The sequence below is a fragment of the Giraffa tippelskirchi genome, chromosome 13, assembly GCF_054371585.1.
Source record: "Giraffa tippelskirchi isolate mGirTip1 chromosome 13, T2T-mGirTip1v1.2.pri, whole genome shotgun sequence".
Lineage (NCBI taxonomy): Eukaryota > Metazoa > Chordata > Mammalia > Artiodactyla > Giraffidae > Giraffa > Giraffa tippelskirchi.
Genome location: NC_137287.1, coordinates 118236524 through 118259876, shown reverse-complemented (window position 1 = coordinate 118259876; position 23353 = coordinate 118236524). Strand labels below are relative to the sequence as shown.

General features: G+C 45.0%; 2 protein-coding genes across 24 annotated transcripts in view; both read right to left on the bottom strand.

Annotated features, from left to right (window-relative positions):
• CSE1L (chromosome segregation 1 like) overlaps positions 1–21598 on the bottom strand; it is a 54014-nt gene extending 32416 nt beyond the window's left edge. For 4 of the 15 annotated variants that reach the window (XM_081556852.1, XM_081556844.1, XM_081556845.1 and 1 more), the window contains exon 1: positions 4971–5071. Coding sequence is in view for 2 of the 15 variants with exons in the window: in XM_081556843.1 (XP_081412969.1) it covers positions 3918–4026 (109 nt within the window). In the remaining 13 variants the exon portion in view is untranslated. Of the gene's footprint in view, positions 1–2303; positions 4563–4970; positions 5072–6896; positions 7014–10405; positions 10501–20517; positions 20678–21246 lie in introns of those variants that run through there. The other 11 variants (XM_081556843.1, XM_081556841.1, XM_081556855.1 and 8 more) reach the window with 9 other exon arrangements.
• A 644-nt stretch (positions 21599–22242) lies between these two features.
• ARFGEF2 (ARF guanine nucleotide exchange factor 2) overlaps positions 22243–23353 on the bottom strand; it is a 78548-nt gene continuing 77437 nt past the window's right edge. For 8 of the 9 annotated variants that reach the window (XM_081556835.1, XM_081556838.1, XM_081556833.1 and 5 more), the window contains one exon: positions 22243–22847. In XM_081556835.1, the coding sequence (XP_081412961.1) occupies positions 22671–22847 (177 nt within the window). In that variant the 3' untranslated portion in view covers positions 22243–22670. The remainder of the gene's footprint in view (positions 22848–23353) is intronic. The other variant, XR_014073101.1, reaches the window with a different exon arrangement.

Below are 23353 nucleotides of genomic sequence, written 5' to 3'. Positions count from 1 at the left end.
TCCTCCACAGCCAGAAACCACAGCCTTCTAAGGAGACCAATCTTTGAAGCTATCCTGTATTCTCCTCAACACACTCGTTTTTATCACAAGGGACGCCAACATGCTGGCTGATTTGGTAGACTCCACCACTTATATATTCACTTCCTTTGATCCAGGGCAAACCACTCTACGGGCATGAAGTTCCACTCAACCAACACACAATTTACTGAGAAGCAACTCTTCCTGTGTTGTACACCAAAGGTTTGGAAAATGCTATGCATCATATTCACCCTCTTTTGGAGATGCACTTTAAAAGCTTCAAGAACCAAAGAGTAAGTTATCCGTTTAACATTGTTTACTCCAGAGCTTCCCCCAGAGCCTGGCCACAGAACCACTTTATTATGGAACACAGGCAGGAAAGCAGTGATTTAATCAACTTATTTCCCATTCTTTTTTCTGTGTTGAAATGCTGAATCTGTTATGAAAACATGAAAGTTTCCTGTTGCCAAGGAAAACTGTTTACATCAGTATATATGAGCTAAAAAAAAAAAAAATTCTTAGCTACATGCAAATTATTCTACCTTTTGGGATTTACACAAGGCAGCATGTGTGTTTAGGGGATTACAGAGGTTAACTGAATCTATTTTGTTGAGTTTAAATTTTAAATACACTCCTTAATAAATCTGCATTTTACTAACTTTCTTTATGACAGAGTCCCATGCAAGCTGGCACCTGTCAACCTTATCTCCGACCTTCTTGCTGATTATGTTCCAGCCGCCAAAGCCTCCTTTCTGTTCCTCAAACCAGACGAGAGTTCTCCCTGACTGTAATAACCCTTCCTTCTAATTTGACATCAAGCATCATCCAGCCCACTGTCAACTCCTCAAAAAAGCCTTCCACAACCATCATCTACCTCATCACTGTTGCACTGTTCACAGCATTTATTCTCATCTGAGGTATCTTTGCCTTGTTATCTCTCATTTGTAAGCTCCCTGGGGCAGGGACTTTGTAGGTCTTGCTCATCTCTGTATGCCCAGGACCTTCAACATTGCCAGGCACACAGTATTCACTAAGCATTTGCCGCATGAACTAACGGATAAGCTAATATGTCAGTCAACGGGCTAAAACATGGATCCAGTCTGGAGACTATTCTCTGAGCATCAGTTATTAGCAAGCCTGACATAATGTAGGAACTCAGTTATATCTGTCAGATAAATAGTGACCAACATACTGACATAATTAGTTTCTGTTCACTCAAAAATGCTTCAAAGAAGATGGGAGTTTGAACTTTATCCTGTATTACTGTTCATATCTGCCAGTGCTTATTTTGGGGGTTAGGACTTACTGTCTCCTCCGCCTAGACACCTCTGCCCCTGGAGAGCTTTGTAGTTCACTCCCCGCCTCATTTGGGTCTCTTTTCAAATGTCATTTCTTTTTTGAGATGCTGTCCTGGACCATCCCATCTAAAACAGCATCCAGCTCAGTCACCCTCCATTCTCTATCAGACCTAGAAACTGCTTTCTTGTTTTCTACACCTCTCCCTCCATTAGACTGTAAGCAACACGGGAGCAAGGACTTGGTGTTTTGTCCACTGTCATCTCCCTAGATTCTTAAAACAGTGAAGAGCACCTAATACCTATTTGTGCTACTGTTTTCAAAAGCTACATACCCTTTATTGATCTTTTTTCCCCCATCAAAAAGCACTATCATTCTTCACATTTATTCAGTCAATTGACTGTGACAAACAGGAAGAGCTGGAGACAACTGATTCTAAGAGCACATGACAGTGACCCCCAAAAATGACGAAGCTGAAGTGTTCGAGTTTAAAAAAAAAAAGTGTATGGGGGGAACTATTTGTGTGTGTGGTGGTGGTGGTGGAGGAGGGATATAAACACGTGAACTAAAACTCTGTGTGTGTGTGATGGTGAAGGAATATAAACATGTGCTAAAACTGTGTGTGTGTAGTGGTGCTGGAGTGGTACAAACATGCATGCTGCAACCCCCGAAAGTTAAAATACTAGATACATCTTGTATTTTTAATGTTAAGGGACTAAATGTTTGTCAAAAAAAATCCCTTTTCTGTCTCCTCAGTGACAGTGTCTATAAACCCAAATTGTAAGCTTAGTCCCGATTTGGGAAAATATGACAAATCAGGTAATTTTAGAGAATACTCCACAGGTATTCACAATATATCAGCAAGATGAAGGTCTAGTTATCTTTATTTGCCAGAGGTGAGGGTACACTGACATTCTGAAATATGTGTAATATATTAATGTAAAAAGCGTTACTGCCTTTAGAGACAAACTAGAAATGAAAAAAATCACTCTTTTGCCTTTAAATGAAGGGTGATCCTTTACTTCTCCACTGAGCTATTTTTGGAAATCTTTACCAAAAAATACATGAAAAATATGTACCACAATGGGCTTCCCTGGTGGCTCAGCTGGTAAAGAATCTGCCTGCAATGCAGGAGACCTGGGTTCAATCCCTGGGTTGAGAAGATCCCCTGAAGAAGGGAACAGATACCCACTCCAATACTCTGGCCTGGAGAATTCCATGGACTCTCTAGTCCATGGGGTCGCAAAGAGTTGGACACGAATGAGCGATTTTCACTTTATGTACCACAATAAATCAATTATGCCAGATTTTTTGTTGAAAGACTAGTTGCACCTAAGTCTAGCCTCTTCTCAGAGGTCCTCAACTACAGATGAAGACGTTTGGAATAAAAGCTTTGCTTTCCAAGGCCACCACACAGACATCTGTGACATAAGTTGACCCAAGATGTATGCTTTTTCCTTAAGATATTTCTTCTGCATTAGAGAACCACTCCAGAGGCCCCACATCTGGGGGAAGGGAGAGAGATCCAATAAATGAAAACTATCTGGCACAAACACATTAAGAACACACTGCAACACCTGATCCACCCTCTGCTTTCTAATCACAGGAAAGTACGTACCACTGAGATGCAGATTCAAACTTTTTACATTGTCTACAAAGCCCGATGTGATCTGACCTCTAGATACCTGTCCCTTCACATACTACTCTGTGAAAGCTCGATCTTCCTTGAACCCTTTGTACTTTCTATTCTCTCTGCCTGGAATGTTCTGTTCCCTCATCTTTCCATAGCTGGTCTCAGCTCAAATGCCACCTCATCAGAGAAGTCGCCTTCATCTGTCACTTGTCTGGAATTATTTAAGTCATTTACTTGTAATCCTGTTTCTTTCCCCCACTAGAACACAAGCTCCTCAAGGGAAGGAACTTTGTCCATTTTGTTTGAGGAAAAAAAAGATAAATTTCACTGTATTCAAAGAGATTAGTGGGTTAAATGAAGTTACTTATCAAATTATTAAATGAATAAAGGAACAAATTAATACCAAAGGTAGAGCACTGCCCCCAAACCTATCTAATACTGTACAGAAAATGGTTCTCCTCTATCCTAGCTCCCAACCAGCAAAAATCAAAGTAAACAGAAAGGAAGAAAGAATTCTCCTGCACTGGTGTAAAGAAATGAAAGATAAAGGGTCTTAAGAAATAAGAGGCTGGGTAGATCCAGTCCCACAAATTATGTGAAAAATGGAGACACAAAAAAAGGGCCAAAATCTTCACTATGGTGGTCCAAGTGGAGGAGAAAAAGAGCACTGGTAGGATCCAAGAGTAAAAAGTCCCTTTCCGTGAATTACTATTCCCAGGAATAATACTTGTGCATCTACCATGTGGCAAGCACTGGCCACCTGCTTACAGCAGCAACGAGACAGGTAAGGTACCTGCTTTTGAAATTTGAAAAAGACAATAATCAAGTAAACTATTAGTGATTCTAGAACATGATAAAAAACTATGGAGTAAATAAAACTAGAGTTATGTAATTAGTTGAAAGAGATCCTTTGAAAGGTTGGTCAAAAAAAGGCGTAATGTGAGTGAAACCTGAAGGACAGGGAACTAGCCTTGCAAAGATCCGTTGTTGGCATGTTCAAGCAAACGAAAGGCGCGTCCGAACGCTTTCCGGAGGACATGCGCTCGGAACATGTAAGAAAAAGAAAACGTAAGCAGCATGGCTACAGTGGTCAAGGAGAAGAGGCGGGTGGGAGAGGCGGACAACGGTCATCCCAGATGGGGCTTGGTAATCTAGGGTAGTAACTCGGGGGACCCGCAGCCACTTTACGAGGTAGATGTTTTCAACCCCGCTTTTCCAGATGAGGAAGTGGACACTCGGAGAGATGAAGTGACCAGCTCTAGGGAGGGGTTAAATCTGGAAACGAATCCAGGCCTTCCCGTTCGAAAGCTGAATCCCAATGCTCCGAACTACCACACCGTAGGTGTTCACCCCTCAAGGGGCGGACCCTGGGTCACCCGACAGGCGCACGGACCCCCACGGGGGCACAGACCACAGTCTAACCCTCACGAGCAACTCAGCCAAGTGAGATCACGAGGCCCGTTTCACAGCCACGGAGACCGAAGCCTTCGGCGGTGTGGCGCTCCGCCGCCGCCGCCCTAACGGGAAACGGATGCCCAGGGCAGCGGCGGCGGCCGAGGCGGCGGCCCGCACGCACGCCCCGCAGCCGGCCAGGCCCCGCAGCCGCACTCGCCTCACGCTGCGGGCGGCCGGGCGCCGAGAACGGACACACGGGTGAGACCAATGAGAGCAGGCCGCCCCGAGAGCGCGGCCAATCAGCTGGGCGCTGGGGAGGAAGAGGCGGGCGCTCGCGCCGCACGGGCTAGGCCTCGCCCGGGCTGCCCTCGCTCCTCACAGGCCCGGAGTGGGGGGTGGGGTTGCTTACCGAGCCTGCACCTCAGACCTGGGATGCCGCCAAGGGAGGCGAGACGCGAAGGCGAAGCCCCTGCCCCGCGCGCTGCCCCGGACACGGGCCAATATTCCGCTCTCGCCCGGAGGTGCGGTCCTGGCTTCCCAGCGTTCAGAAGCGCAGGGAGCGCCTCCACCCTCCCCCAGCCGGGTCCCGAGAAGCCCCGATACCAGGCCGTGCAGGCCTGCGCCTCACCTCGTGGGGACGCGGGAACGGAGAAGGGAAGCCCAGTCACGGACCGTCGCCGGCACTCTCCACTCCTACCGCTGCTCCACACCTCACATTCAAACCCCGGCAAAATGGCGCGGCAGGGAGGCTGCGGCCGGGGCGCATGCGTACACGGGGCCGAGTAAGGGGCGGGGCCAAGGGCGCTCGGCTCCACCCAGATTCCAATCGCCAATCACGGCCCCGCTCTGAGGGGGCTGACGTCACGCGCGGCAATGCTCTTTGACCGCTCTAGTGGGCATCCCTCTCCCGGTTCTGAGAAGGGCGCACGTGCGGCGTGTGTCCGCTGAATTGTGCCCTCTTTTGATGTCAGAGCTTGAGTCAGGCATCAGGTGGGTCTTGTACAACTATCGAAGGAACTGTCCAAAGTCATGGCCAAAGCATCTCCGATAAAGGAGAACTTTTCTGCCCCTCGTGGAGCTTATGTTTTAAAGAGAGGAAAGGAATAAATAAGCTCTTTTCAGATTTGATAAGTGCTGTGAGAAGATTTAAAGACAGTGATACGGCAAGGAGTGACGTAGATTGTCAAGGGGATGGCCAGAGGAGACCTCTAAACAAGTGACCTGAAGTTCAACAAGAAGACAGCTGTGGATTAGCCTGCGGAGCTTTCCAGGAAGAGGGGATGCTAATAGCAAAGGCTCTGTGGCAGGACCCGGTTACATTGGGGCTTAAAAAATAAAGTGGAGCATGGCAGGAGAAGGAGTTAGATCTGCAGGGGCCAGATGATGTAGGCCTCCTACCTGTATTGCATGGAACGTACTTAACACTAAAAAAAAAACAACAACCAGTGTCTATCTGAAATGCACATAGAACCAGGTGTCCAATATTTTATTTGGTGGCCCTAGCTCCATTATCTTTTCTTCACAGCATTTATCACTCCTTGCAATTAATTGTCTCTGTTTTTAATTGTGCCCCCCACTGCATACCTAAGGACTCTGTTCAAACAAGGGCATTCTCTTATTTACAGCTGTACCCCAGCACCTAACACAAGGTAACTGTTCAATAAATACTTGCTGAATGTTGAATTAAATGCCGTATATAAATAGGTGAAGTCTATTGCGAAAGGTATACGTTGTTAGAACACTGATGAAAAAGATGTATTTCTACCATGGCAGCAATAGTACAAGCAATCATCTTGGTCATATTAGTCTGCTTTCCTGGACATTTTCCTCTAGCATGGGTGAGAGCAACCCTGATGACTTAACAGTTTTTCATCCCTGAGAGCCAATCAGGAAGGAAGCTGGCTAGCATCTTTTGTCTATCTAGCATGACTGCCAGGTTTTGTAGGAAGCCCCAGGCTTCCCAGGTGGCACTAATGGTAAAGAACCCGCCTGCCAATGCTGGAGACTCAGGTTCAATCCCTGGGTCGGGAAGATCCCCTGGAGAAGGGTACGGCAACCCACTCCAGTATTGTTCCTGGAGAATCCCATGGTCAGAGGAGCCTGGTGGGCTACAGTCCATGGGGTCACAAAGAATTGGACACAACTGAGGTGACTTAGCACGCACGTAGGAAGCCCACAGGCTGTGCCAGTTTTATCATATCTGTGGACGTGGCTCCAGTGAGGTCATCTCCCCCTGGCCTTAGCAGCCCGAGGAACCATGCAGGTGAGGGTGATGGAAAGGCTTGCGTGTCCTCCCTCTTCACTCTCTGTGGGGCCTGGGTGACCCATGAAGATTCCCTGGGAATTCCCATCCTGCTCGCTCACCACATGCACACACTCTCAGGTTTGCTACAACTGCTGCTGTGTTGAAAGCCAAAGAAAACAATTGAGCCATTTTCAGGAGCAAGAAGTGAGTATGCATGTAGTCTTCTTTCTTTCCAAATCCTGATAAAATAGTGTATATATTATATATATACTGTACGGAAAGACTTTCTGAAAAGTGGAAGACACTTACATTTGATTTGGATTCAGAAGGGCATGGACACATCTGACTGTGCTTGGAAAACAAGTCTGAGTTTCGCTTTGTCTCACTTTTAAAGTCCACTTCTGAGATCCAGAAGAGTGTTGATATCTAAAATTGAGACAGGTCTGATTGTGGCTTACCTTTTATTTTATTGTTTATATTTTTAATGTTGGCGGCTGTTTTTCTTTTGGTGTGCTGCATAGCATGTGGGATCTTAGTTCCCCCACCAGGGACTGAACCCGTGCCCCCTGCAGTGGAAGAGGGGAGTCAACCACTGTGCCACCAGGGAAGTCTCTCTCACTTTTTTTTTAATGGAGGCAACTTTCTTTCTTGGGCACATGGTGGCAAATTCACATGGTACAAACAGCCTTTGGTCTGTCACTAATTGGGACGTTGTTTAGTTGCTAAGTCATGTCCGACTCTTTTGTGACCCCATGGACTGCAGTCCACCAGGCTCCTCTGTCCATGGGATTTTCTTGACAAGAATACTGGAGCGCATTGCCATTTCCTTCTCCAGGGGAGCTTCCTGATCCAGGGATCGAACCCGTATATCCTGTACTGCAGGTGGGTTCTTTACCACTGCGGCACTAGGGAAGCCCAGGTAGGACATTCAGTTCAGTTCAGTTCAGTTCAGTCGCTCAGTCGTGTCCAACTCTTTGCCACCCCATGAAAAACAGCACGCCAGGCATCCCTGTCCATCACCAACTCCCGGAGTTTACCCAAACCCATGTCCATCGAATGGGTGATGCCATCCAACCATCTCATCCTCTGTCGTCCCTTTCTCCTCCTGCCCCCAATCCTTCCTAGCATTAGCGTCTTTTCCAATGAGTCAACTCTTCGCATGAGGTGGCCGAAGTATTGGAGTTTCAGCTTTAACATCAGTCCTTCCAATGAACACCCAGGACTGATCTCCTTTAGGATGGACTGGCTGCATCTTCTTGCAGTCCAAGGGACTCTCAAGAGTCTTCTCCAACACCACAGTTCAAAAGCATCAATTCTTCGGTGCTCAGCTTTCTTCACCGTCCAACTCTCACATCCATACATGACCACTGGAAAAACCATAGCCTTGACTAGACAGACCTTTGTTGGCAAAGTAATGTCTCTGCTTTTAAATATGCTATCTAGGTTGGTCATAACCTTCCTTCCAAGGAGTAAGCGTCTTTTAATTTCATGGCTGCAATCACAATCAGCAGTGATTTTGGAGCCCCAAAAAATAAAGTCTGACACTGTTTCCACTGTTTCCCTATCTATTTCCCATGAAGTGATGGGACCAGATGCCATAATCTTAGTTTTCTGAACGTTGAGCTTTAAGCCAACTTTTTCACTCTCCTCTTTCACTTTCATCAAGAGGCTCTTTAGTTCTTCTTCACTTTCTGCCATAAGGGTGGTATCATCTGCATATCTGAGGTTATTGATATTTCTCCAGGCAATCTTGATTCCAGCTTGTGTTTCTTCCAGCCCAGCATTTCTCATGATGTGACCCCATGGACTGCAGCACGCCAGGCCTCCCTGTCCATCACCAACTCCCGGAGTTTACTCAAACTCATGTCCATTAAGTCAGTGCTGCCATCCAATCATCTCGTCCTCTGTTGTCCCCTTCTCCTCTTGCCTTCGATCTTTCCCAGCATCAGAGTGTTTTCAAATGAGTCAGTTCTTCGCATCAGGTGGCCAAAGTATTGGAGTTTCAGCTTCAGCATCAGTCCTTCCAATGAATATTGAGGACTGATTTCCTTTAGGATGGACTGGTTGGATCTCCTTGCAGTCCAAGGGACTCTCAGGAGTCTTCTCCAACACCACAGTTCAAAAGCATCAATTCTTTGGCACCCAGCTTTCTTTATAGTTCAACTCTCACATCCATACACGACTACTAGAAAAACCATAACCTTGACTAGATGGATCTTTGTTGGTAAAGTAATGTCTCTGCTTTTTAATATGCTGTCTATGTTGGTTATAACTTTTCATCCAAGGACCAAGTGTTTTTTAATTTCATGGCTGCAGTCACCATCTGCAGTGATTTTGGAGCTCAAAAAATAAAGTCTGTCACTGTTTCCCCATCTATTTCCCATGAAGTGATGGGCCAGATGCCATTATCTTCGTTTTCTGAATGTTGAGTTTTAAGTCAACTCTTTCACTCTGCACTTTCACTTGCATCAAGAGGCTCTTTAGTTCTTCGCTTTCTGCCATCAGGGTGGTGTCATCTGCATATCTGAGGTTATTGATATTTCTCCTGGCAATCTTGATTCCAGCTTGTGCTTCCTCCAGCCCAGCGTTTCTCATGATGTACTCTGCATATAACTTAAATAAGCAGGGTGACAACATACAGCCTTGACGTACTCCTTTCCCTATTTGGAACCAGTCTGTTGTTCCATATCCAGTTCTAACTGTTGCTTCCTGACCTGCATACAGATTTCTCAAGAGACAGGTCAGGTGGTCTGGTATTCCCATCTCTTGAAGAATTTTCCAGAGTTTGTTGTGGTCCACACAATCAAAGGCTTTGGCATAGTCAATAAAGCAGAAGTAGATGTTTTTCTGGAACTCTCTTGCTTTTTCGATGCTCCAACGAATGTTGGCAATTTGATCTCTGGTTCCTCTGCCTTTTCTAAATCCAGCTTGAACATCTGGAAGTTCACGGTTCACATACTGTTGAAGCCTGGCTTGGAGAATTTTGAGCTTTACTAGTGTGTGAGATGAGTGTAATTGTGTGGTAGTTTGAGTATTCTTTGGCATTGCCTTTCTTTGGGATTGGAATGAAAACTGACCTTTTCCAGTCCTGTGACCATGGTAGGACACTAGCTGTAGGTAATTTATTGAATATTTAAGTTCTTTATGTTCTTATTTTTTAAATATTCTTTATTAATGAGAGGTATATGAGTCTCCCATCATGATTCTGACTTTGTCATTGTTAAACGGTACTTCAGTCAGCTTCTGATTTATTTTGAAGCTATTAGGTCGATAAAGGGTTCCTGCTGCTTCTTCTTGATGATGTCTATCATCTTATAATGTGAAATATTCCTCTTTGGCCCTTTCAAAGCTTTCCTCTTCCAATTCAATTTTGTCTGATATCAACACTGTTGGACCTGCTTTCTTTCTGTAACAATTTCCTGGGTTTTCTCCTCCCCCAGTTTTATTGAGATATAATGGACATCCTTTTCAGCATTTCTTTATTGCTAGAATTCATTCATCCTTTTGTATATCATACTAGTTAAGAGCGTGAACTTGAGCCAGACTACCCAGGTTAAGACCCTAATGCCATTTGTGTAACACTGGGTAAGTTATTTATAACTTGACTGCCTAATCTCTAAAATAGGGGTAATAATATGATTCTTCCTCTTAGGGTGTTTGTAAAGATAAAGATGTATGAAGAAATGATAAGTATGAAGAAATGGTATGTATGAAGCCCATGAAAAAGCAACTGGGAAACAGTACCCGACAATGTTAGCTGTTATGACCATTTCTTATGACGAGTTGAAGTGTATTTTTTTTTTTTTCAAATATCATACCACATCCCTTGGCGTGCTGCAGCCCATGGGGTCGTGAAGAGTCCAAAACGACTTGAGGACTGAACAACAGCGACCACATCCCTTATTTGTGGAATCTAAAAAGAAATGATACAAATTAACTTACTTACAAAATAGAAAGAGAGTCACAGACTTAGAAAATGAATTTACGGTTGCCGGGGGTAGGGGAGGGATAATAATAGTTAGGGAGTTTGGGAAGGTCGTGTACACACTGCTATATTCAAAATGGATACCATCAACAAGAACCTATTTATAGCACAGGGAACTCTACTAGATGTTAAATGGCAGCTTGGATGGGTGGGGGTTAGGGGGAAAATGGATACATACACATGTATGGCTGAGTCCCTTCACTGCTCACCTGAAACTATCGCAACGTTGTTAATCGGCTATACCCTAATACAAAATAAAAAGTTTAAAGTTTGGGAAAAAAAAGATGTTTTTTGATGTGGACCATTTTTAAAGTATTTATTGAATTTATTACAATATTGCTCCTGTTTTATGTTGCTTTTTTTTTTCACCGAGAGGCACGTGGGATCTTAGCTTCCTGACCAGGGATTGAACCCGCACCCACTGTGTTGGAAGGTAAAGTCTTAACCACTGGATGCCAGGGAAGTCCTGGAAGAGTATTCTTGACGCCCTCCCATTGTCCCAGCCCTCGGTTTTTCTCAGGTGGTGCTGCTTTAGATCTGGACAAGCCTTCGGACCCTTGCCTTGGCGTCTGTATTTTAGAGGGCTCCACATTGACCCTCCTCCAGCCGCTCCCTGTCCACAGACCAAGTAGGGGAACTTCTGTGCTCACCCAGAACCTGTGCCATTCCCTTGCAGATCATCTTCCAGTCGCCCAGCACCCTGCAAGTCCCTACGCTTAGGCCCTGAGTCCTTTTCCAAGATCTGTAGAAATCTCTTGCCTGTGTCAGTTCTGAGAGCAAATGTACAGCCAATGGGAGCACCCCAAAGCTGGAAGTGTGACGGAGGCAAACGTGTTCGCAGCGGATTTGTACAGAGGTGAGTATCCACACACACGTTCACAGCCCTGTGGTGCTGCTTGTGGCTTGAGGGAGCAGAGGGTGCAGGACAAAGGCCAGTTCTCCCCCCGCTGCTCTGTTTTGGCATGGAATGCTGGGGAGCCTGAAAATGCAACTTTTGAACTGAGACTTGCAGGTATTATAAAAGTATTTATCAAGGAAGGAGGTTCACTTCAGTTCAGTTCAGTCGCTCACTCATGTCCTACTCTTTGCGACCCCCTGGACTGCAGCACCCCAGGCTTCCCTGTCCATCACCAACTCCCAGAGCCTACTCAAATTCATGTCCATTGAGTCAGTGATGCCATCCAACCATCTCATCCTCTGTCGTCCCCTTCTCCTCCTGCCTTCAATCTTTCCCAGCATCAGAGAAGGAGGTTAGGATGAGTTTTATTTGAAAGCTCATAGCTTGATATTTAACTTTGAAATATTTAGACTTACTGCATGTGTATAGTCAAAGCTATGCTTTTTCCAATAGTCATGTATAGATGTGAGAGTTGGACCATAAAGAAGGCTGATCGCCCAAGAATTGATGCTTTCAAACTGTGGTACTGGAGAAGACTCTTTAGAATCCCTTGGACAGCAAGGAGATCAAATCAGTCAATCCTAAAGGAAATCAACCCCAAATATTCACTGGAAAGACTGATACTAAAGCTGAAGCTCCAATAATTTGGCCACCTGATGGGAAGAGCTGACTCAGTGGAAAAGGGAAAGACCCTGATGCTGGGAAAGATTGAGGGCAATAGGGGGCGACAAAGGATGAGATGGTTGGCTGGCATCACCAACTCAATAGACATGAGTTTGAGCAAACTCCAGAAGATAATGAAGGACAGGGAAGCCTGGTGGTTTGCAGTTCATGGGGTTGCAAAGGGTGGGAAACAACTTGGCGACAACTGCGTGAGCCCGTGGTAGTTGTATTTCTGCCCCAGAGCCACCGGATGTCAGTAGTGGGCTATGTTGGCCCTCTGGAGCCAGCGCCCCAGTGAGCTATATCCATTTGTCTGCTTTCCAGCCCTGGGTTGGGAAGATCTCCTGGAGAAGGGAAAGGCTACCCACTCCAGTACTCTGGCCTGGAGAGTTCCATGCACTGTACAGTCCATCGGGGTCGCAAAGAGTCAGACACGACTAAGCGAATTTCATTTCCCTTTGCAGTGCATTAAATAGCCCTTCCCTTGTGTGAGATCCCTGCTCAGGGAGGGACCGAAGGGAACGTCAAGGCTGCAGGTGGAGGGAATTCTCTGTTATGCAGTATGGCCAAAAAAAAAAGGGTGGGGGGAGATGCGGTGGAGGTGAGGGATGCAGATAGGAACTAGGTAGTCAAACAAGAGATGAGGTTCCCCCACCCCCCACCCCGCCAAGAAGTTAGCTTTTGAGTTGGAATCCAGGAGGAGGAACTAGCCATGAAGCAGTCCAGAGAAAATACATCCAGGAAGAGAAATAGCAGGAGCAAAGGCTCTGAGGCAGGAGCAAGTTGGAACTCTAAAGAAGTCACAAATTTGTGCCTTTTTTTAAAAAATTGAAGTATAGAGGCTGCTGTGAAAGTGCTGCACTCAATATGCCAGCAAATTTGGAAAACTCAGCAGTGGCCATAGGACTGGAAAAGGTCAGTTTTCATCCCAATCGCAAAGAAAGGCAATGCCAAAGAATGTTCAAACTACCACACAATTGCGCTCATCTCACATGCTAGTAAAGTAATGCTCAAAATTCTCCAGGCCAGGCTTCAGCAATACGTGAACTGTGAACTTCCAGATGTTCAAGCTGATTTTAGAAAAGGCAGAGGAACCAGAGATGAAATTGCCAATATCCTCTGGATCATCAAAAAAGCAAGAGAGTTCCAGAAAAACATGTATTTCTGCTTTATTGACTATGCCAAAGCCTTTGCCTGTGTGGATCACAATAAACCGTGGAAAATTCTTCAAGAGATGGGAATACCAGACCATCTGACCTGCCTCTTGAGAAACCTGTATGCAGGTCAGGAAGCAACAGTTAGAACTGGACATGGAACAACAGACTGGTTCCAAATAGGAAAAGGAGTACATCAAGGTTGTATATTGTCACCCTGCTTATTTAATTTATATGCAGAGTACATCATGAAAAACGCTGGGCTGGAGGAAGCACAAGCTGGAATCAAGATTGCCGGAAGAAATATCAATAACCTCAGATATGCAGATGACACCACCCTTATGGGAGAAAGTGAAGAAGAATTAAAAAGCCTCTTGATGAAAGTGAGAGAGGAGAGTGAAACAGTTTGCTTAAAGCTCAACATTCAGAAAACTAAGATCATGGCATCTGGTCCCATCACTTCATGGGAAATAGATGGGGAAACAGTGGAAACAGTGTCAGACTTTATTTTTCTGGGCTCCAAAATCACTACAGATGGTGACTGCAGCCATGAAATTAAAAGACACTCCTTGGAAGGAAAGTTATGACCAACCTACATAGCATATTAAAAAGCAGAGACATTACTTTGCCAACAAAGGTCAGTCTAGTCAAGGCCATGGTTTTTCCAGTGGTCATGTATGGATGTGAGAGTTGGACTGTGAAGAAAGCTGAGCACTGAAGAATTGATGCTTTTGAACTGTGGTACTGGAGAAGACTCTTGAGAGTCCCTTGGACTGCAAGGTGATCCAATCAGTCCATCCTAAAGGAGATCAGCCCTGGGTGTTCACTGGAAGGACTGATGTTGAAGCTGAAACTCCAATAGTTTGGCCACCTGATGTGAAGAGTTGACTCACTGGAAAAGACCCTGATGCTGGGAAGGATTGGAGGCAGGAGGAGAAGGGAACGACAGAGGATGAGATGGCTGGATGGCATCACTGACTCGATAGACATGAGTTTGGGTAAACTCCGGGAGTTGGTGGTGGACAGGGAGGCCTGGCGTGCTGCGATTCATGGGGTGGCAAAGAGTCGGACACGACTGAGCGACTGAACTGAACTGATAGAGGCTTTCCTGGTGGCTCAGCTGGTGAAGAATCCACCTGCAATGCGGCAGACCTGGGTTCAATCCCTGGGTTAGGAAGATCCCCTGGAGAAGGGAACAACTACTCACTCCAGTATTCTGGCCTGGAGAATTCCATGGACTGTATAGTCCATGGGGTCACAAAGAGTCGGACACGACTAAGTGACTCTCACTTTCGCTTTCATAGTTGATTTACAATGTAGTGTTAGTTTCAGCAGCAAAGTGATTTATATATATATATATATATATATATACACACACACACATATATCTTTTTCAGATTCTTTTCCATTGTAAGTAATTACAAGATATTGAATATAGTTCCCTGTGCTATACAGTAGGTCCTTGTTGTTTTATCTGTTTGATACACAGTAGTGTATATCTGTTAATCCCAAACTCCTAAATTATTTCTTCCTCTCTCCTTTCCCTTTTGATAACTGTAAGTTTATTACTTCACTTGGTATGATAATCCCTAGGTTCATCCATGTTGCTGCAAATGGCATTATATCATTCTAATGGCTGAGTAATATTCACATGCGTGTGTGTCTGTGTACATACCACACCTTCTTTACCCAGCTTCCCCAGTGGCTCAGTGGTAAAAGAATCCACCTGCAGGAGACACTCAGGAGACCCAGGTTTAATCCCTGGATTGGAAAGAACTGGAGAAGGAAATGGCAACCTGCTCCAGTGTTCTTGCCTGGGAAATCTTGTGGACGGAGGAGCCTGGTGGGCTACAGTCCATGGGGTTGCAGAGTCGGACACGACTGAGCAACTAAACAACAAACAACATACTGCATCTTCTTTATCCATTCAGCTGCTGAGACACTTAGGTTGCTTCCATGTCTTGGCTAATACAGATCATGCTCCTGTGATCACTGGGGTGCATGAATCTTTTTGAATTAGAATTTGTCTTTTCTGGACATATGCCCAGGAGTGGGATTGCTGGATCATGTGATAATTCTATCTTTAATTTTTTAAAGGAACCTCCATATTGTTCTCCACACCCTCTCCAGCATTTATGAACTGGTGACTTTTACAGGTGTATATTAAGGTGGAAAAATGAAGGCACAAACCACGAGGGCTTACTGGCCCAGCCTCGGCATCTGCTCACTTCCTCTCACATTTTCTTGCTAGTTGCTATTTCTTTCCTCGACTTCTGAAGTCTGTGCTAGTCAGGAAAGGGTCTGCGGGGACAGACCTACAAAGGCAGTGTGAGAGATCTGATAATGATGGTTTCTAACTCAGGTATCTATAATGCCCAAGCAGTTCAACTTACAAACAGGGTCCTTGGAAAATGAGCTCCTGCGAGACCAGGACTGTGTTCTGTTGGATGCCCTGCTGGGTTTCCCACCTCATCCCCGAGAACGGGCACAGTGGGTAGTCTGTGTGTGCCCTAAAGACAGAGTCTGGGCCAGAGTCCCAGCCCCGCCACTTTTCCGCTGTGAGACCGAGCCTCACTGGGCCTCAGGGCCCTCATCTAACGGGTCCTCATCTAGTGCTGCTACCACTCAGGGCAGAAAGTTCACACAAATCCTTCTGTACAAAAAGGTCTTCCTCCCAGCTGCCACGATCTGACCGCTGGCCTCTCCTATACTGAGTGGTGCTTGGTTTTTTTCAGAAACCCATGTACTCTGGAGAAGGAAATCAATATGCCATTATTTAAGCCCAAATTTACTCAACCTAAGAAGTTTATTAGAACACATGAGTATTTCCTAGACATAACTTAAGATAAATTCTTTAAGCAAATCTAAATTAGGTTAAAGGAGAGGAAGCTATAGAAGCTTAATGTGAAGATTAGGAGTCTCTGGGAAAGATGAAAATTGACTATTACATAAAATTATCCTCAAAAGTTCAGTCTTCAGTTGAGTACCAGATAAGGTTGGCTTGTGTCTGAAAAGAGGCATTAAAAAAAATACTAAAATCATTTTTTCCAGAATCCTTAGAGTCCTCATCCCTCCTCCTCTTGCTGTCAGTATGCAACTGCATTCACTAAGCTGGACGTTCCTAAGATGTGACACAAATCACTGACCCAAGGACAATTTAGATTTAGTTTTCTTGGGCTCCCAAATCACTGTGGATGGTGACTACAGCCACAAATTTAAAAGACGCTTCCTCCTTGGAAGAAAAGCTATGACCAACCTGCTGCTGCTGCTGCTAAGTCACTTCAGTCGTGTCCCAACTCTGTGCGACCCCATAGACGGAAGCCCACTAGGCTCCCCCATCCCTGGGATTCTCCAGGCAAGAACACTGGAGTGGGTTGCCATTTCCTTCTCTAAAGCATGAAAGTGAAAAGTGAAAGTGAAGTCGCTCAGTTGTGTCCAACTCTCAGCGACCCCATGGACTGCAGCCTACCAGGCTCCTCTGCCCATGGGATTTTCCAGGCAAGAGTACTGGAGTGGGGTGCCATTGCCTTCTCTGATGACCAACCTAGACGTGTATTAAAAAGAAGAGACCTCACTTTGTGTCATCAAAGCTATGGTTTTTCTTTAGTAATGCACAGACATGAGAGTTGCACCATAAAGAAGGCCGAGAACCGAAGAATTGATGCTTTCGAACTGTGGTGCTGGAGAAGACTATTCAGAGTCCCTTGGACTGCAAGGAGATCCAACCAGTCAACCTTAAAGGAAATCAACCCTGAATACTCATTGGAAAGACTGATGCTGAAGCTGAAGCTCCAACACTTTGGCCACCTGAAGTGAAGAGACGTCTAACTGGAAAAGACCCTGATGCTGGGAAAGATTGAAGGCGGGAGGAGAAGGGGGCAACAGAGGATGAGATGGTTGGATGGCATCACTAATTTAATGGACATGAGTTTGAGCAAGCTCTGGCAGACAGGAAGGACAGGAAGCCTGGTGTATTGCAGTCCACAGGGTCACAAGGAGTCAGACACGACTTAGTGACTAAACAGCAACAAAACCTAGACAACAGGCATGTTACACAGGTTTGCAAAAATTCTAGGGAAGGCAACCATTCTGGTCCTCTGAAAAAGGAAATGTACTTTCTCCTAAAACGTGCACCAGTCTGTTAGGGTACAAAATGCAGTATGATGCTAAAATTACCTTTCAAAATGCTTAAATCAGTAACTTGAAATAAGCCAGTGACCTTAGCATGCCCTCCACATGGGTGAGCAAAAGAGACTTTAACGGGACAGCCAAAACAAGCTGAAAGTATCTGTGCAGAAAGACTTTCAGGTCCTATAGTACATGCTGAAGGAGCCCTGTTACTCAGAGGAAGTCACTTTAGTTCAGGGTGTTTAAACCTTGGCACTACTGACACTACAGCCCCCACTCCACACCCCCAACTTGCGGGTTGGAGTGGGGGGCTGTTTAGCAGCATCTCTGGCCTCTACTCACTAGATGCCAGGAGCACAGCCATCCCCACCCAAAAACGTGACAACCAAACATGTCTGCAGACTTTGCCAAGTGTTGGGGGCAGAACTGAAAACCATTAGTTGGCAGCAGGCTAAAAACCAGTGCTCTAGATAAAACTCATGAAGTATGTGCTCTGAAGAGATAGAAGATTCTTCAGAAACCTTTTCCAGAAGAAAAGAAAGTGAAAAGTGAAAGTGAAGTTGCTCAGTTGTGTCTGACTCTTTGTGACCCCATGGACTGTAGCCTATGAGGTTTCTCCATCCATGGAATTTTCCAGCCAAAAATACTGGAGTGGGTTGCCATTTCCTTCTCCAGGGGATCTTCCCGATCCAGGGATCGAACCCGGGTCTCCCGCATTGCAAGCAGATGCTTCTACCATCTGAGCCACCAGGGAAGCTCTTCCAAAAGAAAGGGCCGTCCCTTGTTCTTCCCTGGAAGCACCTGAAATGTGGTACCACAGAAAGATGTTTTATACCAATGAATTAGTAAAGACGACTATGTGTTAAGTCAATTTCAGCAGTGGAATATTTTAATTACAGTCATGATGTACATGAGATATTTCAGAATGGATTCTGCAGGGGAATTCCTTGGCGATGGAGTGGTTAAGACTCTGTGGTTTCACTGCAGGGGGTATGGGTTTGATCCCTGGCTGGGGAACTAAGATCCTGCATGCTGTGAGGTGAAACCAGAAAAGAAAAATGGATTCTGCATTTGGAAGCAGGAAAGGCGAGCTTCCTAGGTTGGCTCCCTGTGTGAACCTTAGGATGGCCTCCCACTCATGCCCAGTTGGCTTCCCCGGGAGTCCTCCTCTACAATCTTGCCCTCAATGCCAGCAAGAGGAGATTTCTGTCTCCTCTTGGAAACTAAGCCACTGGTCAAACTAACTAATGAGAGGAAATAATCTTCTCATGACCTCATAACTGGGTATTTTCCCCTTTCATGAGGAGGGGGATAAAAGGGGAATTTTACTTAAAAAAATTAAAACCCACAATTAATATTCTCCCATTAATAATTATATTAGTTAAATATAAAGTCCACATTTTACCACCAACTGATAAAGTACAAGCATGTATCTGCCACAAGAACAAACCCAAACCTTGACGTGCTGTACCGTGCTTAGTTGTTCAGTCATGTCCGACTCTTTGCGACCCGCCAGGCTCCTCTGTCCATGGGGATTCTCCAGGCAGGAACACTGGAGTGGGTGGCCATGCCCTCCTCCAAGAGGATCTTCCCAACCCAGGGATCGAACCCAGGTCTCCCGCATTGCAGGCAGATTCTTTACCAGTTGAGCTACCAGGGAAGCCCCATACATGACCAAGTCTGATATGCATAATGGCTTGATATACATTAATTACTACATTAAAAGCAGTTTTACTTTTTAAAACTTTATTGATTTACCACTTGATTAAAGCATAGGATATTTATTTTAACAGTATTATACATAATATTTTTACATAGAAAACTTTACATAACATTTCATATTATATAATTCTGCTTATTCTTTCAAAAATGTGTACATCCATTGGGCAAGGAATGCTTTTCATTAAATTACCAATATTAAATGCACTTAATCATCGTGTATAGATTAAACAAAAGTAGCTATTAACTAATTTTTAGGCATTTTTAAGGAGGTAAAACATACATTTGCACATAAAGAAATATTTGATGCAAATATGCAAGATAAAATTTTTAAAAAATCAGAAACACTGAGAAAAACTACAATTTTGATGAGTGTCTTTTTTTTGAGAGCAAGGACCTCCATGTAGAGTCATTCTTTTAAATACTCAGCTTTGGTTTGTTTCCCAAATTACAAAGCTGCGGATCGCAAACTCCAGGATTTCACATGAGTTCGAGCTATGCCTACTTTTAACACAAATATCAGAACAGAATTCAGAAAATGCAGTTAAGGACCCAGTTTCTATTTAAACCAATATCCATTCGCATCGTAACAACAAACATCTGAATGTGATGGTCACACTTGCATTTATTAGCAGGTTCCTGTAATAACTACTCAGTGTATAACCATAATCACAAAAGAATGATGGGAAATTTTAGTTTTTTTTTTTTTTGCATTTTGTACAAAAGTCACCTCTCAGAGGAAATGTTTCCAGATATTATTAAACAATTCCCATTATGTATGTTCTTTGGTTGTACGTTGAGGAGTGACAGGAAAAAGGTGCATTTGACTCTAAAGATGCATTATTAGAAATAAAATTTCCCATCCACTGTTTGTTGTTAAGATGCCAAAGCTGGTGATCTCCCTAAAGGACAATGAAGAAAAACAAAATTGCTCAAAGCAGCAGTACTGTAACAAAGAGAAGCTTCTCTAGAGGCCCAGCACAGATAATCAACACTTAGAGCAACTGAGCAAGACTAAGGCCTTGGAAACGCGGCGCTCTCCTTTGTAACACTGTGAATGCACGGCCACTGGCCCGGGGCTGCGGGGTCACCCCTTTCACGGGTGTTGGCAGAGCGGCATGAGCCACGTTCACCGTGAGCTGGGATAGACTTATTCACAAAAGAGAATTTAGGCCGAATGGCTTATTACTGGAGGTAAGGGATTTTCATCTGTATGTCACAGTCCAATGACAAGAAAAAAAATCACCCTAAATGGTTTGACATCCAGTTTTTAAAAGGTCCATGCTGGTACAATTCAAATGCCTCACTCAGAAAGTCAAATCTCTTTACAGCTGAAAAGAAATTCAAACCTGAATGTTTTGGCAAGGAACAAAATACACTTACCCATTTCCTGCACTGTGAGCGGAGGGAGAAATGAAAGAGGAGGCAGGACTACACGGGCAGAGTCCCGCAGTCCCATTCAGTGAAGACAACATCCACGAGAACCTCAGAGGGGAGACAAAGATCTCCCCGCAGGGACGTGGCTGGACAGAAAATGTATGCGTGGGCCTGTGTGCGTGGGCCCCACTAATACCTCAGTGCAGGTGTTGATGGAAACGGCTGACTCGCTGAGGCTGTGACAAACCACAGAGCCAGCGAGGGAGCCTCAGCGTGTGGGTTCCACGCTGCAGGGTGAGGATGTAATGGAGTCCAGGGCCAGGACGTCACATGCGCTAACATTTTCCACTCACAGTAAAACACTCTCCCCCTGCCCCTCCCTGCTAAGTGTCATAGCCCCTCTTCTCTCATGGATGTAAATAACGTAAAAACCTAAACATCTCTTTTTTTCTTTGGTAGAGAAATTAAAACACTTTTGGGGAAAGAAAAAAGCAGAGTACTGCTGGCCAAAACCAAACATTTCTCAAGACTGGTAGAACACACACAAAAAAATGTGAGAAATCGGTCTCTTAGTAAACGAAAGCACCAGAAATCTTTCTTTATAAAGAAAAACTATCGGATTTTTTCTTAGATTAGGTTCCCAACTGACTAACTTCTAAGGCACCAGAGTTGACCTCAACACAACCCAGTTTATAGGACTACAGAGCGTAGGTAGCAGTCTGCATGTTTTAATACCTCTGTAACGGTTCTAACGCTGAGGGCTGCTCTTGGCGAGCAGAAGGTGAGGGCAGAGATGAAGCTTGTGTTCTTTCTCACCGACTCGAATCAAGTCAGCTCCCGAACCGACTGCTTGCAGGCCTCGGGCCGTATGCATAGACTGCCCACTCCACAAGCTGCACCACGATTCAGTTCTATGGCAGCTAAGAGTATTGCACCATCATTAACATCATAAGGACCCCAGAATCTAACCCTTCCAGAGAACTCAGCTCCTCGGCTCTAATTACGGAAGCACCGAACATCTGCCACCTCTTGCCAAGGTCACAGTCAGCTGTGCTGGCCTCACAATGGCACAGGTCTGCTTGGGTTCAATCTGTGACACGTGGCTGTGGAGGCTCACAGGAGCCCCCGGCTCACGCAGAGTGCCCAGCACCCTCCCTCCATCTCCCTCTCTCTCTTTCGAGGGCCCATGCTGGGGACTGTGCCAAGCAGAGATACTATCTGTTGGTATACTCACTATTCCGAGGTAAAAATAAAAGGTTTACTCAAATATAAATTAACTCTCTTAAATTACTACTTCATTTTTGTCACTACTTCAATTTTGTTACTGCTTCATATATTAGATGGACAATGTATTCTGGAAATTTTAATACCCCTCCCTCCACAAATACTTCAAGGAAGACCAGTTATCTTCATTCGTTCCCTTTTTTTATAGACTTTTCCTCCCCAAGTTACTAAAACAGGGAGAGCCAGGAGCACTACATTTGGTTTTTAAACCTTGCAAGCTCTTCTAACTTAATTACTAAGCTCTGCTTTCAATCAAATCCTCAGTAATATCTTTAAAAAAAACAATGCTTTAAAAATCACCCAGACATTAACAAAATGGGGGAAAAAGAACAAAGAACTCTTTTTCCCCGTACCTTTCCTCCAACTAATATAACTACAGTTGACTCACAACTGACAAAAACACTCAAACTTCTCTAGCACACTCAAACAACAAAAAAACCCAGCGTATTTTATGTGGCACTTAGCCGTTACAAGAAATTTTATTAGTGTACTCTCTAGTAATCACGATCCTGTACAGCTATGTTCAGTATTTTCAAGGAGAGTGACTTCCTCTGACGAGTGAACAGCCGGCTGTGGGACTCTGCACGACAGTGACGGCGAGCGCAATGACAGGCGGCACGCAGTTCGATGGGTAACGAGCAAAGACTGACGGAGATGAGACAGACTCCCCACCTACAGTGTCGGCCGGGTACGCAGCAGTTTAAAGAAACACCGCAACACCCGAGTCCTGGGGCTCTGATGGAACCATCTTTACCCAGGCCACTCTAGCGTCAGGATGTCAACTTTCTGCGGTCTGACCCTTCCCGAGATGCGCCAGGCAGGGGCAGCGTGGGGACAGTTCCGCAGAGATACAGCGGTGCCCGCAGGGGCCTGGGCTACCAGATTGGTGACAGGCTCCCTGGGACTTGTGATGGCTCTTCTGGAATCCATATCTTATACACAACACCTATCCTCAAGAAGAACTTCCGCAGAACGGCTCGGAGCTCAGGAATCAGGTCAAACTGCATAATTTCACACAGGTAGGGGTAGTACATGGAAGCGTGTGCTTTAAACTTGAGGTGGGAGAGAAGGAGAGAGAGAAAATTAGACATGAACTATTTTTCTGACCCTGGTTTTCCGAAAGTATTCGCCTCACCCTGGAACTTCTTGCAAATAATGTTGGCACTTTTTCCCTCGCTGTTGGAAAGTAAGTGCAAAAAATTGCAAATTAAAACTTCTTTTAGTTATATTTAATGCCAAACACAAACTGAGGACAGCCTTGCTACCCAAGTCGGTTTTCATTTCAGTAAATCAAGATTCCAGTTCTAATTCAGGCTTTCACAACCTCAACGCTCTCTTCCAACAAAGCCACAGTGAAAATCAGGTGGTTGTTTAACAGCAACCTGCCTTTCTCCACTGTGGTTCTTTGAGAGAAAAAGCCCAATAACCTCAGACACCCACTGTTCGTAATGAATCAACTTGTCGCCAATGTTCCTAGAACGGTGCTAGTTATGTAACCATCCTTGGGAGAATGGGGAAAGTCTCAGCAGAAAGCCAACCCAAACCCCAATGCTGGTGA